The 16,603-nt window shown below is 31.3% G+C and overlaps 1 protein-coding gene across 4 annotated transcripts in view; it reads left to right on the top strand.

The window, feature by feature from the left end:
• The window catches only part of Gel (Gelsolin), an 89,266-nt gene that overhangs the window by 32,962 nt on the left and 39,701 nt on the right, over positions 1 to 16,603 (top strand). For 2 of the 4 annotated variants that reach the window (XM_071179358.2, XM_043054552.3), the window contains 5 exons: positions 6,695 to 6,825; positions 8,170 to 8,450; positions 11,334 to 11,460; positions 12,535 to 12,616; positions 16,165 to 16,263. In XM_071179358.2, coding sequence (XP_071035459.2) covers positions 6,695 to 6,825; positions 8,170 to 8,450; positions 11,334 to 11,460; positions 12,535 to 12,616; positions 16,165 to 16,263 — 720 coding nt within the window. Of the gene's footprint in view, positions 1 to 6,694; positions 6,826 to 8,169; positions 8,451 to 11,333; positions 11,461 to 12,534; positions 12,617 to 16,161; positions 16,264 to 16,603 lie in introns of all 4 variants that reach the window. The other 2 variants (XM_043054553.3, XM_043054551.3) reach the window with 1 other exon arrangement.

The raw sequence follows: 16,603 nt of genomic DNA, 5'->3' as shown, positions 1-16,603 counted from the left end.
CGTCATATGATGGACACCTAAGTGACAATAATTTTTAAAAAATAATCTTTAATCCTTTTTTGAATGAAAAGTTTGAAACTGCAAATATTTTTGCTTTATCGAAAAAAGGTTTTTAATACAAACATTTTCAAGACAATAAAAAAAAAAATTCCAACACAAGGTTGTCGTAAGGTTTTCTGCGGATTTTCTATTGAGTAGTAGTTTCTGGGATATTTGCCACTTCATTTATTATTTGTGCTTAGAAGAAGAATCGTCATTTAAGACGTAATAATTGGTCATTAGAAAAAAGAATCGTTATTAAACGCTTTTAACACTAAACCAACTTCGAAATTGAAACCTAAATGAGAATTTGTAAATGAACTTAATCTCGCAGCTCGAACAATGTACTAATGCATGATGGCGCACTCCTGGAGCAAGCACTAATAAACAAGTAAAAATAGCCCAAATCAGAACTGCCAAAAAAGCAAGTTCCTTCCAAATCTAGCAACCATGTCACTTATTTTTAACAATGCGTCTCTAAATCTAAAACAAATTTTCCCTTCAAACTCACCAGAATTACCTTATATCTTATGAAATACAACAGATTTGAGCTTAGAAATTACATATATTTATTTCTTTTATTAAAAACAAAATTATCGGTTTGAAAATATCGCCTAAAAGAATAAAACTGTTGCAAGCAGCTGTATACTTTCTAATCGGAAGTAGAGCAGGTCAAGAACTCGAGATTGTTGTTTACATTTATTTTGAAAATCCTATCCATTAGGCTGACTTTAAGAAATTATGTTGACTAAGTATTGTTCACTTTAAACAGTGTGCAAAAAAAAAAAAAAAAAAAAAAAAATCTGTTTGCAGTTTAAACTGTAATAATAACTAATTCTCAACTAATGAGAAAAATTCATTATTCGAATGATTAATTGAAAGAATTTTTAGGAGCTAAAATTTCCCTTTGGAGTAGATCTTCAAAATGATAGCTCAAACAGTTAATGAGAGAGGCTCTTCATTTTATTATTATAATTAGATAATTGTGAATCTCAATCTCTGGTTTTAAATAAGTAGAATTTCAAATAGTTCGAGATTTCAAATTGTATTATCAAAAATCGAGACACTATCTAAATATAAATTCAAGTGAGAGTGGATTTAATATTTATCTTAAAAGGTGAATTTGTTACTAAAAATGTTCAATACAACATATTATGTCATATGTTCAACAAAAGTATTCTCAATGGCGCTTTTAATGAATAATAAGCAACTTATTAAAATCAAACTGTGCTCTTATTATTAACCATGCAAAGCAATGAATTTTATATGTAAGGATTTTTGGCCGAAACAAAACGGATATTAACTGTTATAAATTTCTTTTAAGTTATAAGATCAATAAACAATACACCTTAAAGCAAAAGAGAAATTTTTAAAGCAAATAATAATGCTTTAGAATGGAAAGGCAGGGTAATTAGTATTCTTGTTAAGATAAATGACACTATTGTAATTAAAATGAACTTTTAATTGCCAATCAATTATATTTGACTTCTTTGTACATTAAAGTCGTTTTTTTTTTGTTTTTAATTTGATTTTTAGAATATATATGTAGTGATTTGTGAGGCAAAAGAGAGAAAAAAAAAAGACAATAATTAACCTAAAGCCGCTCAGGGGATGGAGCGTTCGCCTTCCAATGATGTGAACTGTATTCGAATCCCAGCGATGGCTGGTCGATTCGAATTCCGCACCTGGCTTACACCGACCACAATGCTGATGTAAAATTTCCTCAGTGGTAGACGGATCATGGGTTAGAGTCCCCTTGCCGTCAGGCAAACCGTGGGAGGTTTTCGTGGTTTTCTACTCCATGATACGAGTTAGTTCCATCAAAAAGTCCCCCGCGAAAGCAAATTCATCCCAATGCTTAATCCAGGAGTTCCCTTGTCTTCTGGATTGGGTTCAAAATGACAAGGCTACGAAATAGCCTTGTAATTAGTAGTCAACCCAAAAATTGGGTCGGCTGTTCAATGCCGGTAATGAAATAAAATAATTAACTTAACAATTAACAAATTTAATTAAAGGTCACGAACTGGAAGCTGTCTACACGTGTAATTTGCAAGACAAAAAAATGAATTTTTAAGAAATAAAAAGTTAATGAGAATCCGGGACCTTCACGACTCTCAGGTGCCGTTGAATCGAGAAGTCGATGATTTCAAGGATAATGGTCGTTGCCGAAAGCGAGTATAAAGACAAGCAGGGGAAAAGATAGTTCATATAATAATTAGACAGAGAACAATCATCCAAGTGACACAAAATCGAAGTACTCTTCAATAAAAGTTAGGGAAAATCTTGCAAAATATATCCGTATAATATTTCGTTTTAGGGAATAAGGGAAATCTTAATAATTATTATTGGTCTATTAAATGGGTCGAGAGAAAAAGTCTTTCTCACGAGTTAGTCAGAGGGAAAACTATAAAATGTTAATGAATGCATAACTTGAAGCCAGAAATAGATTAAAAGATAGGATGCAAATATTAAAGTTTGAGAAAGAGCTTTTAGTTTAGAATAATTAATTCAGAAAAGAAGATTTAGATAAAGGAATAACATAAAAAGATTAAGTGAAGATTTTTACGTTACACACACGCACGCAGAGAGAGATTTGATATCTCTTAAGTTGAAGGGACGCTAAAAAAATTTCGAGATAACGAGCTTTCGAGATAACAAGTTCATAAATTCGAAAAAGTAGAAAAATATATTCTAAGGTACTCTAAAAAGTTGAGTCATAAGAGATAAAAATAACTACTAATAAATATGTATTTAATGACAGCTGACTATAAGTCTAAATACATAAAAATTTTATTCATCATTAAATAGGATCATCATTAAATCATGTATTAAATAGGAAATATACTTGGTTTACAATAAACTTATCTTGTGATTTTTCAGAAAAAATTCATTTTCTATTATGAAAATTATTTGACATTTTGAGAAGAAACTCTTCAACATACTAGTTAAAATTAATTATTTGGATATGTATCTAATACCAAGGGACAAAAATATAAGGTTTTCGAGATATAGAAGTTCGAGAGTATATATATATATATATATATATATATATATATATATATATATATATATATATATATATATATATATATATATATATATATATATATATATATATATACTAGAGGGCTCCACCCCCTGCTCGCTACCACTCGCCAACCCCCGATAATTGCTACACAATAACATTTTTGTTTGCTTCGCGGACAAAATTAAAGTTGCTTTCCTGGAGATTAACTGGCAATGTTTCTGCACCAACATCACATACAGAGAATATGATAGGATTGTAAAATGTCAGAGATCCTTAATACCAGCATTATAAACTTATATAAAGCAATTTTAATACAAACAATATTATAGACTTATATAAAGCGAGGAAGCAATATTATTTAACACATTACTAGAGGGCAGGGATGGCGAACCAATGGCACGCGTGCCATTTATGGCACGCGACGCTCTATTCTGGGCACGCCACTGATTACAAAGCTCACTATGAAGCTCATTAACAATTAAATTAAAATTCGAAAAGTCAAACAAAAAAATAAACAATTATTAACAAAAAATATAACAATTAATGCCAAAAAAACCAATTAATAACCATAAACGTTTTTTTTCCTTCCTTTTCTTTCTGCGCCTACTCCTTTAATTTTTGCTTCGATTCAAAATCCTTTTTATTGGGTTTATTAATTTTGCTTATATTGGGTTCATTGCAAGCTTTATCCAATGTTTTGTTGAAATTTTCCAATGTTTTATTGAAATATCATTATGTTTTGACTGCCATTCCTATTACCACGGTGTTCCGCGAAACAGGAATAGCGCCAAACATAAGTTGCCAATTTCGCCAAGGGGCACCCTCAAGTATATTTTTCCCAAACCTCCTTATATACAACATTTTTTTTATCAATTTCTTTTCCATATTATTCGTTTTCATTTAAACGTTTTAACTCTTCAACGTTTCATCGTCGCGCATTGATAGCACTCCGATTATTTTCCCGGTAATTTTGTGCTGCTAAATTATGTTCAGCCGTATGTCGCTGTTGATATCGCCTAAGATATTCACGGCGATCCATATTTTATATATAAGATATAAGTATTTTAAAGTAAACTCTGTTCAATATATTTCACACATTCCATACAAAATAGAAATCGCAACAAGAACCAGATTCAGCTGGCAAGTTTAGTTGTAACACTTCTGCAGACGGCATTATTAAAAATTATTAATTTTTCGCACACATGCGTACTCAAGTTTGATTGGCTGTTTTGTGCGTTACTAACCAGAAGTCTTCTGTGATTGGCTATGTGTTTTCATTCCACTCTCTTGTTATATATATATATATATATATATATATATATATTATGAAATCATGGCCAGTCTGAATTTTGACCTTAAAAAAATTATGGAGAAATTTCTTAACTGTTTCCTGTCAAGGTTAGGATTGATGTTACAGTAAAAAAAAAGAACCCTGAATAACTTTCTCTCTAATATTGGATTACTAAGTGTCAGTCTTAATGGTTGCTGAGGGTGACCTCAAATATGCTAATTGTTGAGAGCCAACTATTAATTAAGTTACGAAATCGGACACAAAAACGTACTTTCTCTGAATAAACGTAGATTTTTTTTACATGTTTGGATTCATCAAAATATAGCCGCAATCTGGGAAATTTGGTTCCTATAGTCAGTAGAGCGATTCAAAGTTCGCAGCCCTTAATGTTAATTTCACTTTTTGCATTTTTAGTCATATTTTTATAAATAATTAAGCAATTTAAAATTTTTTAATCATTCATAAAAGCCATTTTGCCCAAAGATAATTTCATGCCGAAAATAATTTTCAATAATTATTTTTGATATGAATTAAGGATGCAAAAATTTTGAATTATGAGGTATAAATTTTTTTTATACCATATTAATCTACATATTTTACTATAGCAAAATCTTAAGTTTCAACAGTTTTTATTTGGTAGAAGCCGAGAAAAATTAAAATGAATTTAAATAGAAAATAATTTGGAGACAGGGAAGAAATATTTAAATGAGGCGATTAATATTTAAATGTGGTTAACTTACGAGGAACTTGACTGACCACTAATCTTATTTTTTAGAATTTTAAAAAATATAATAAAAATATGATTTTAATTATAAATTTTTTCTAACAATTTAGTTGTCTGAAAATTTATTCTTAATTTAGTAAAGAAATTGGAATAAAACATTTTATTGAATAAAAAACATTTTATTCAACGAATGTCATGTTTTATAAAAGCATGTGATTATACATCATATTGTGATTATATTTAATGTGATTATATTTTATTTTTAGTTTGTTTTTTTCAATAATTGATACAATTTCAATAATATACATATGCATGCATTGCTTTGGAATAATATATTTATCAATTTCTTCAATATATATTTCATAATTCTTAATACAAAAACGCAGTAAAAATTTTTAAGATCTTAAAATTTCTCAACATCGAATCTAATATATCGTCTTAATCTTTTAGTAAATTAACTGTCCTCGCTATTTTACTATTTTACCAACTGTTTAATTAAATTAAAAATTTTTAAAAAAATCTTATTCCTTACACAACCACAAATATAAATTTTTCATTAATATACAAATCGATTTTTTTTAATACTTTAATTTAGGATTTCTTTTACAGTGAAATTCCTTTTTAAATTATTCTCAATATTTTATTAAAAGAAAACTTTTATTGCCAATTATTGCCTGCTAGCTGGGAATGAAATCTTGTCAAGAAATTAAAAACATCCTTCTGTTTGAAATTTGTTCGATGCAAAACAGCTGACTTCTTATTAAGCATTCTATTTTTTCAAAAAAATGAAGATAAATTATTGATTCTTTTTTTTGTTTTTGTTTTTTTTGTTTCTTGTGACTTCAACATAGATTATCTGAAATAGTATTGATGTTTTATAAGTCACTACAAAGAGGTATAAAGATACAGAACATAAAAAGCTGTCAAATACGTAGCCAAAATTTTTAGCATCATAAGTAATCTCAGTATCTTAAATGTCGTCCTAACATCTTACCTGCGAAATTAAATTTTTAATTATCTGACCACGTGTGATTCACAGAACTATCCAACTAATTATTTCATTATATCTTTATTCTTTCTTAAAGCTACCACGTAGATTATTTTCCGATAATATACTAAACTATTTTGTTTAATTTTTATTGGTACTTAATATTTTTCTTTAAATTACCGTTCGTTGTAAGTAATTGCTAAGTTTTTTTCCTTCCGAATTTCAGAACTATAGCCATTCTTGGAAATCCAGTTGCAACCAAATCAATCAGTCAGTCAAAAAAAAAAAAAAAAAAAAAAAAAAAAAATTAAATAAATAAATTAAAACCACTAAATGTTTACCGGGGAAATACAGTTGAGATTTTAGTGCTGTAGCTAGTTGTATAGTAGTCGAAATTTTTATGGCGAGATTTATGAACAAAATGCAAGCTCATTAAAAATGTGGAATCATAACTTTTGATTCTTTATAGGTCAACTTTTTTTCTAGTAAGTAATATTGTGATTGATTTGTGTACAAAAAGAAATTCATTTAGCTTAATGAATTAGATTTTTAAGATCTTTTTATTTATTGGTGGAATGTGTCAAAATTTTACCCACTCTGAATTGAGAAATGACCACTTCTTAGGATGAATTTGGAACTGCGGCTATTAAGAGTGTTGAGTTGGACGATTCACTGGGAGGAAGTCCTGTGCAGCACAGGGAAGTGCAGAATCACGAATCCAGTCTCTTCCTCTCCTATTTCAAAAAAGGAATCAGGTCATTATCTCTCTTTTTATGTATAGTTTGTCTACGGCAAGAACTTCCCCCTCCGCAAAGTCTGAGGCCAACTGCTGCTATGGAAACAAGAATGGCTCATTTCAGGGAGGTTCTTCACTCTAGAGCTAACCGAAGATTCTCTCCCCGACCTGAGCCAAAACTTGTAAACCCCGCACGCCTACTTGAAATAGTTATACCTCGTTACCATAGTCACCGCCCAGACAAAGGGGAGTTCTTTATACCAATGTAAGCTTCCTGTGTATTCCTACACTTATGTTATGAAGCGATGTGTGTGTGTGAACAGGCTTCTAGGAAGTTATATTGTAGTGATTTATTATCCATAAGAGTTTTTTGTAATTTAACAGAGCCTAAATCAAATTTAAGAAAATTAATATCACAGCATAGTCTTGCTTTTTGGGAAGACTTTCCACCAGTTTTTGATAGGACACAGCTGAAAAGAAAAAATACATCCAAAGAAATTGAGATGTTCCTTAACACATCCCGTGAGACAGAATAATAAATTAAAATAATGACACTCTAATGTTTGGGTTTTTACATACTTAGTTTTGCAGGTTGACCTCAAATGGGATTGTGAATGAGCGATAAATATACTTTAATGAGTAATCATTGTAATTCTACACATTTTTTGTTGCATTCATACAAATAATGGATCTTGCCTCAGTAGGGGGACATGATCTGAAATGAGTGTTGCTCCTTAAGCTATAGATTTTTTTTAATGAAATTTTTGGTCTATTTTTTTTCCGAAATGTACAAGTATAAAAATAGTATATAACGGAGGGTCACACACGTGTTGTGACAAACTTTTAGAGGAGTTAAAACACATCATTAGGATGAATACTGAGCAGGAAACAATGCTCGGGAACTTGTTCAGAATCCCACGGTACTGTAACAAGTACGGTACTTTTATGGACGACTCACTAGAGTTTACTGACGTCGCGCATTTAAATTCTAAATATTATATTATAAGTTTGTCAGGACGGGTTTCTACCACGCACTATAACTACCTCTTAATCGGATAAACTTTGCGAATGTATTAAATTATAAATATAATTTTATTTATTTTCCAGGAAACATTTCTTCAGCGGTATAGCTTCTTCTGAAGTTGCTAAGCTTTGGGGAATTCTAAATAACATTTTGTAAATGTGTCATTTTTCCTTTGGTATAATGTCCTCTTAAGCTGATAGGCTTTGGGGATGCCTTAAATTCAAAATAATGTTTTGACTAGGATTTCCTTTCCTTAAAATAAATTGCATTCAAAAATGAATCCAATCTATTCTATGATGCAGGGAATCGACTTGATTATGAATGTAATGGTATTTGTAGGTATTTGCAAGGAGGTGTGAAGTCTGGATTCCATCATGTTGTGGATGTTCCAGTTCAACGATTGCTGCGTGTGAAGGGAAGGAGGAATGTTCGATTACACCAAGTACCTGTTGCAGTTTCCTCACTCAATAATGGGGACTGCTTCATATTCGACAATGGTCCAACCATCTTTGTTTTTGTCGGTCACCAGAGTGGTCGTATGGAACGCATCAAGGCCATCCAGGCCGCCAATGCCATTCGTGACGACATCCATTGTGGTCGGAGCATCGTCAAAATCATCGGCAAGTTTGACATTTATTTTATATATAGATTTATGAAATGACTTTCATGAATGAATTGAAGGTAGAGTAAACCTTAAAATGTTGGAAAACATTTTTCAAAATCTAAACAATTTATGGCTTTTTGAGATTTTTAGCATTCCTCATTTACCTGAGCTCTTTAAGTTTTAAAATACCAATGGAAGTTTCTCTCGTTGCAAAGTGGCTGCTTTTGTTGTTTTATTTTCTAATACTCAACCTAGCCTTTTGCGTTTAATATATAGTTTGACAAGAAAGCACCTCTTAGCTAGGAACCCCACAAATGGATTTGAAGGGATTGATTGAAGGGCCCCGTACTACTCAACAATCAACCACAGATTTTACAAGCGTGTACAGTCACTAACCAACTCATGAGACGCACTCTAAGATTCTATCTAAAGTCTTCATTATCACGTGATACTCTATGCAGCTTTATTGTTTTTACACGACTGTTTGCTCTCGTTCGTGTATCAGTTGGTTAACATTGTAATGCAATACGTTCAAAATAAATACAAATAGGGAGTATATAAAAAATTTCCTCTATGAAAACCCCATTACATATAAATCTAAAAGTGTTGCCTAAAAACTCGTGCAAAACATGTCATTTTTGAAAAAAAATTACAGCGTGTCTAATAATTTGATCTAATTATTACGCTATAATAATATAATACCTGATATATTATATATTTATATATAATATCGTCTAATTTATCCTATCGTCAAAATTATGTTATATAGCGTCTAATTTTACCCATTGATACACTAACGTAAGCAACAGTCGTGTAAAAACAATAAAGCTGTATAATATCACGTGACATAGAATATCATTGTGCATCGAATGATTTGGGCAGGGAGTGTATATTCCGGATGGTCTTAGCCAGAATTCATTTCTGTCACCTCTGCGCTGGAACTTTAGGCGGGAAAGAAGTTGAGTAGCAGTGAAAAGTCATAAGCACAAGTTTTAAAAATAAATCATTATTTATATATCTCAAAAAACTTTCAACAATTAAAACTTTCAACAATGTAAAGAGTGTGACTAAGAAGCGATAATTGCCTATAACTATATTAATCATCCATATGAGTGAAATTTATTTAAGAAATTGCATACACACAGATACGAGTTGGAGTGCCCGATGTCCTGGAGACCAGCTCCCCAGTAACAGTCCTGACTAAATAATGATAATAAGAAAACGAGATTAGATACAATGAAGATAAAGTAAAAATCTATGCACATTATTTGCAATATTTTTTTTTGGAGGGTGTCCCGTCGGACAGACAGGGTTATATTTAGTGCTGTCATTGATTGAAAATGCTATTGTCATGGCAGGTATTACATTCAAGTGAAAAAAGATGAGCTCAGGTAAGCTCATTTATGATTAAGTCTCTTCTCAGATCTGAACTGTAATTCTTCTTAAAAAGTTTTGTTTTCAATTTTTCTTTTGTGTCATGTTAGCATAACTTATGATGGGTCTGTAAATAAAGTGTGCTTTGAGTTGCATCCAAGGCTTTTCCCTATGGCGTTTTCGATGTGTGTATTCCTAAATACTTTGCAGTAGTAGGTTAATATCTGTTTTTGTCTTCTTTCTTTTGATGATAATTAATTTCTTATATATATAACTTCTTTTGATGATGAGGCCATTTAGATCACCATTCTTCGATACAGCTGTGTATGGGCATATCGATTTACTTAGAATAAAGCGTCATCGTAGAATGCATTCATAATATTTTTGTTACTAGTGAATGTTGCGACACAGTAAATCAAGAATAAAATGGACCCTTGTGGGACACCAGCCTTTAATTTTCTGATATGACAGTGTTTACTTTTATGTTAAAAGTTCTATTTGTGAGATTTAGCATTAAATGTGGAATTTTATTTTTTATGAGTTTATAGATTAGCCTTTTTCCTTATGGAAGTTTTGAGAAATATTTTCGACGATTCGAACCTGTTGCTTTTTTGTTGTTGATAAGCCTTCTAGAAATCCAAATTGTATGTTAAGAAAAAGGTCTTTTTAATATTATCTTTTCAAAAATTTTTTGAGAAGACAGTAAGTTAGCTGATGGTTCTGTCATTTTCCGGATTAAGGTGCGGAAAAAGTACTACTTTCCAGTCTCGTGGGAAATAGTTGTTTTTAATGCAGGAGTTTATTATTGTGCTGATATTTAATATTTTATTAAATGTTAATCTTTTGATCATAATATTCGTCATTTTATCCTGACCAGGGGCTTTGTTATTTTTAAAATTTCTTGTGATGGTGAGAATCTTTTCCAGCATGGTTTCCTCAATGGTGATTAGAGGATTTTTGGATTGGTTTTCCTATTCTTCAATAATTTCTTTTTCAGAGATTATGTTGTTTGGATGGTCCTTCAGGGAGAATCGTTTCTCAATGCTATCTGCAAAAATTTCAGCCTTGCCCGTGTCCATGTGTACCATGAAGTGGCATATGTTTGATGTTTTAACCCATTTAAGGGATTTTCCAAGCCGAGTTATTAAGCTTTGTATCTTCTCATTTCTTTTTTTATATTCTGTAATTTGTTTCTGGATACTTCCGTTTTGGTTGCTGTGTTTCGCTGATATTCTTCCATGTCAAATGGATGACTATAAAAATCTCTAAAATTCCCTATGTGTAAAATAATATGCAGCAATTAAAAGGATTTGTTTCCTGTTGGCAACCAATGTGATAGGCAAAGACTCATGCTTCTTTCATAATATAGAGAATTTAATGCTTAACTTCAAATTCTATCTAATTTTCCCAAGAATATCAAATATGTGTTGTCCTCTTTTAATTTACAAATTAATGTAAAAATGAAAATAAGCTTTCCATCTCTGAATTTGATTGAACAATTTAAAAAAAAATTCTTTATGCATAGATGATAATGATGAAGCGTCAGAATTCTTTGAGCAATTAGGAGGTGGAAGTATGACTGACGTTGCTGAAGCTGTAGCGGATGATGATGATTTTGTAACCAATTTTGATAGTAAAGTAGGCCTATACAGGTAAGTCAGAAATTCCATAGCAGGCTGTATTATTAATGATATGATATGTTATTATGTATTCGATTTTCATGGACACTAAAATTAAGCGTATTTATTTAAAAGTAGAAAATCATATCATAGGTCTTACTCGTCAGAGTAATAGTTTGGAAAGATCAGAGATAAACTGTTTTTACTTTCTGTTGAAAATAATTAATATTGATTTTGTTTTGAATATTCGTTTCTTGGACAAAAAATTATGTATTAAGGGCTCCAAATGATCCTCTTTTCCGCTCACTTTAATCTTTTTTGTAACTTTTCATGAAATCTGCATCTATTCTTTCACACATTGATGTTAAAAGTGTAACACCAGGGTTTTTGAACAGTTCCAATGCAGATTTCACAAGTTGTTGAGCAATCAATTATTAGAGTATTCTCACGCTTGTGAAACATATTTTCGCTTTCTTCTGATTTCCTGAATTATTTTGGCACAAATATTTAGAAGGTTTTTCTGGGAGTCAAGTATTAAGCAGGCTTTAAGTTTGCCTCCCCATGTGCAACAAAACGTACTAAAAGGATCAGATAATAGTAAATAAGAGTGGAATGACCGTTTATCTTATTCTCAGAGAAAAAACTTTTAGAATAGTCTTTCAATCCCTACTATAAATGAACAAGGACAGGAAGCAATAAAATTGCATTCTTAATCCAGTTCATAATCAAGAGGAAAACTCTATTTTAACATTGTTTTAGTATTTAAAAAGATACTTTTATTAAGAAATGAAGCTACTTAAATATTTAAACTATTAGCATAAAAAAGAGAGAAAAATTAAAATAACCAACTAATGTTTGGAGGAGGGGTTTGAACCCTGAACTCCCCCCCCCCTTGATTGGACTTGAGTGGTGTATTTATAAACGAAAATCTGTTGCAAAAGTTTTCATCATCAGTGGACCACAATTAAATGTTGATGGATTAATGATTGGACTCTGTATCACTTTAAACAAGTAGAAAATAATGAATCCCCTCTTAAAAATAAATTGCTTTGAAATATTGTTTATTTTGAAATATTGCTTTGATGAAATGAATTATTTGTTGATTAGAGTTTCAGAAGACGAATGTGGTGAACTTCAAGTTGAATGCATAGCCTATCAGCCATTGAAACAGGAATATTTAAATAACGATGTAAGTCGAATTTTTTCTAACAATCCTATGAAAAGAGATATAAAAATGGACAGTTAATCCTGCATAGTTGACACCCTCAGGATTAGGACTCCCCTACAAACTGAAAACAAGTTTAAATTCAATTTTCTGATTTTCATCTGTAGTGGGTGGGCAAAAAAAACACCTTAAAATTAATTTTTATGTGTGAAAGAAAGTATTCTTTACTTCCTTTCTCAAGTAATGAAAGACTCAAAAGTAATCCTGAGATAACTGTACTGTAAGCCACAAAAATAAATCCCCTTGAGTCATTCATTTTCAGCTACTAAAAGATTTTGATGGTTCAAAAGGTCATTCTTAAATAAGCTAATTAATTTGTTCTAACTATTGATGAGTAAGTTACAAATTCAGACACTTATGTTCTCTTGAAATATTTTTTTTCCAGACTGATTCTGGACCCTAGAATGGATGGAAAATATATTCCATGTATTTTAGTCAAGAGAGTTAATGTTAATATCGTAATGCATTAATCCCTTCGGGATCTTTACTTATTCCCAGAGCCGGATTATACCTTTCGTAGGCCCTAGGCACAGAGCCGGATAATACCTTTCGTGGGCCCTAGGCATAGCCGTTTTTGGGCCCTCCCCTCCTTCTCCCACCCCTCCCCTCTTTTCAAAATATATGCTAAAATTTTCTTGCATATTTTTTTTTACATTTTTATTAATATGGATTTTAATTTACAAATTTGTTTATCGAACTTTATCTGCAATACCGACATACTGCCGATATTGCAGTCGATATCGATAATACCATTATGATTAGTTCGATCGATAACTATGTCAAAGATAAACTAGTGAATACTTTTCCTAACGTCCATATTGCATTAAGAATATATTTGTTGATTCTTGGATGAAATGCAGAAGGAGAAAGATCTTTCTCCAGGTTAAAATTGATAAAAAATTATTTGCGTTCAACAATGAATCAAGATCGTTTGGCATCGCTCGCACTTATGTCTATTGAGTACGACATTTTGCGTAGTTTGGAATTCGACAGCATAATACAAGATTTCGTTGAATCCAAAAATCGCAAAAAAGTAATATATTAGATCATGAGATTCTGCAAAATAATTTATTACCGAAAAATATTATATTTTTATTTGTATCTTCATAATTTTGTGCAAAATACACTTGTTGTTTTTAAAGTTAAATTATTTTTGTCAACAAATTTTTTTCTCCCAAGTTTTTCGTAGGCCTCTGAATTTCGTAGGCCCTAGGCACGTGCCTAGTGTGCCTATAGGTTAATCCGGCCCTTATTCCATTACAATATCATTCAAATAAAGGAACTTTTCTGACATTTAGTTCGTATATGTACTCTTTAGTATGTATAAATTCAGTCCTGAAGGGCAAACTGTTAGCACACAAGATACAAAAAATGTTGCTTCTCGTTAATGATGGATGATTGACTGAATGTAAGCGATGACAAGCTTCCTAATACCGGAAGGAATTCAGAAAACTTCCGGTGTATCACCCAGTGGCGTAGTTTTAGGGAGGGTATGGGGGATAAAAACCCCCTCCGAAATCATATATATTGCTTCATTAATGAGCTATTCGGTTAGGTCAGAAGATGTAGACACATAAAATTTTCTTTATTCATTTTTTTCGTAATTTAAATATGTATTCATTAAATAAAATTGAACATATACATATATGTATATAAGATACTTCTTAGTAGTAGCAACATTATAGCTGTTTGACGTATTAAATCTTCCATTTAAAGTTAAAAAAAACATTTCAGTCTACCATGACAAATCAATAATTCAAAAATATGTAAATATGATCTATTTGTTAGCTCACTTAGCTCTTAAATTTTTAATGAGTTCAATTATTAAAAAATCTTTTTCAGCGAGCGTGCAAGTTGGCAGGTGTATGCATGTCAGAAGACGTAGTAACCCCCTCCAAACATACAACAAAACTATGCCACTGGTATCCATCCGCTTATGTTATGCTTATGAGTGTGAACAGGCTCTAGGAAGTTTTATTATTGTGATTAAATTTCTGCATATCATTTACAAATTTAAACTGATTCTGAGCCCAAAGCAAATTTCAGAAAACATTAGCCATGTTTTGAGTGTTATTTGGCTATATTTGTGTGAAATAATGTTATATTTTGTTTGCATTGAGCGGAATCTTCATTTGTTGTCTGTTCTGATGAAATTTAAATTGACAGAACACTTCAAGTACACTAATATTGGATCGTGTACTTTTTTAAGCTTAGGCATAAAAATCAATCTTACAATGAATTTTAACACCTACCGTGTCAATCCTATAGTCCAAAGGTTGGTTGACCACGTAAAGCTACGAGCAGATTGATTTTTACGATCTAAGCTTGAAAAAAATGCACCATCCAATATTATTATGGATGGTGTTTTCTACACTAGGGAGCGCTGCAAGCTCGGGACTGCTTAAATTTCAGGGTTACTGTTTCAGTTGTATTTTAAAGCCATTTGGCATCATTGTGTTTTGAGATTCTTGCAAACAATGCATTTGATTACTTATTACTTATATTTACAATGCTAACAATACTTGTGTTTACAATACTAAAAGTGTTAACACTAACGTAAAATGGTAGACAGCTTGCAACACGAACAAACAGTAATAAACAAATGGAAAGAGGCCAAATCGAGACTGCCAAAAAAGCGAGTTATTCAAAATCTAGCAACCATGTCACCTTTTTTAATAATAAATAACAAAATAACTAAAACAAATTTTCACTCCAAACTCCCCAGAATTACATAATAACATTAATATCTTATGAAATACAGCAGATTTGAGCTCAGAAATTATCTACTTTATTTATTTTATTGAAAACAAAATTATCCGTTTGAAAACATCGCCTCTCAGAATAACATGTAGTAAGCAGCTGCAAACTTTTTAACCGAACTCGAGATTGTTTACTTTTCTACTGAAAACACCATCCATACTAGTAGTGTTTTCAATATAAGGCGTTCTTTCAATCTACCTTTCAACGAAGCGAACAACAAATGAATTCGGAAATTTACTATGAGGAAATAACAAATGACCCTATTTTATGCTGTGATGTTAATTTTGTTAAATTTGTTTTGGGTTCACGATCTGTTAGAATTTTTAAATTACAGAAAACTCTTATGAATTTTAAAATTTTACACATAAATTTAAACACAAATTGCAATAAAAAACTTCCTAGATAGAATATTAAGCTTGTTTACATATCGCTTCTAAGTGGGATGATACACCAAAAGTTTTTTAAATTTCTTCCAGTTTTATGAAGTTTGTTATTGTTTACATTTAGACAACCATCCATACAAGTTTTTACGTCATTTTAAACTTAAGCAACTTTAAATGACAGAATAAAATACGTTTTTGAGTCATAAAATGTTTGAAAAGTCTTGTCTCGTGAATTTTTCCAGAAAATTCAACCACTACGGCTTCTTTGCAGTCAATGTATTAGAATTTTTACAAATCATTTTTTTCAAAAAAAAAAAAAATACATTTTGTAATTTCTTTTTAAAATGCCTTTAAATATTTTTTTAGCAGGATTGTTTTCTATTGGATGGTGGAATCAACGGTTTATTTGTCTGGATTGGGAAAGAATCGAGTCGCCAGGAGAGAGTTGGAGCCATGAACTTTGCTCATGTATGCACTTTATTCTTATCACAAAATGTAATTGAATGAATCACTTCTGAGAAATCACTTTGATTCTATTTGTTTCATTTTTGGTCCATCTTCAGTTGTGATTTGTTAACTTTCAGTAACGCTTACACATTGTTTTGCGATGCCTAATGTGCGCATTTCATTTAAATTCATTCTTGCCTAAAAGTATTTATAAAGGTCGGTGAACAGTCATTCCGATACTTTCGTATTTAATAGGCCTGGTGGGTAGGACACTGGGCCCCGTGTCCTAGAGCTCGTGTGTTCCATCCTCGCCAACCAAATACTAGACACGCATAGTTAATAGGGACTGGTGCACTTTAAA

The sequence above is a fragment of the Parasteatoda tepidariorum genome, chromosome 1, assembly GCF_982258835.1.
Source record: "Parasteatoda tepidariorum strain Cologne lab strain chromosome 1, Ptep-v5.0, whole genome shotgun sequence".
Lineage (NCBI taxonomy): Eukaryota > Metazoa > Arthropoda > Arachnida > Araneae > Theridiidae > Parasteatoda > Parasteatoda tepidariorum.
The sequence above is the reverse complement of the archived record's forward strand: the minus strand, read 5'-3'. Positions and strand labels throughout refer to the sequence as shown.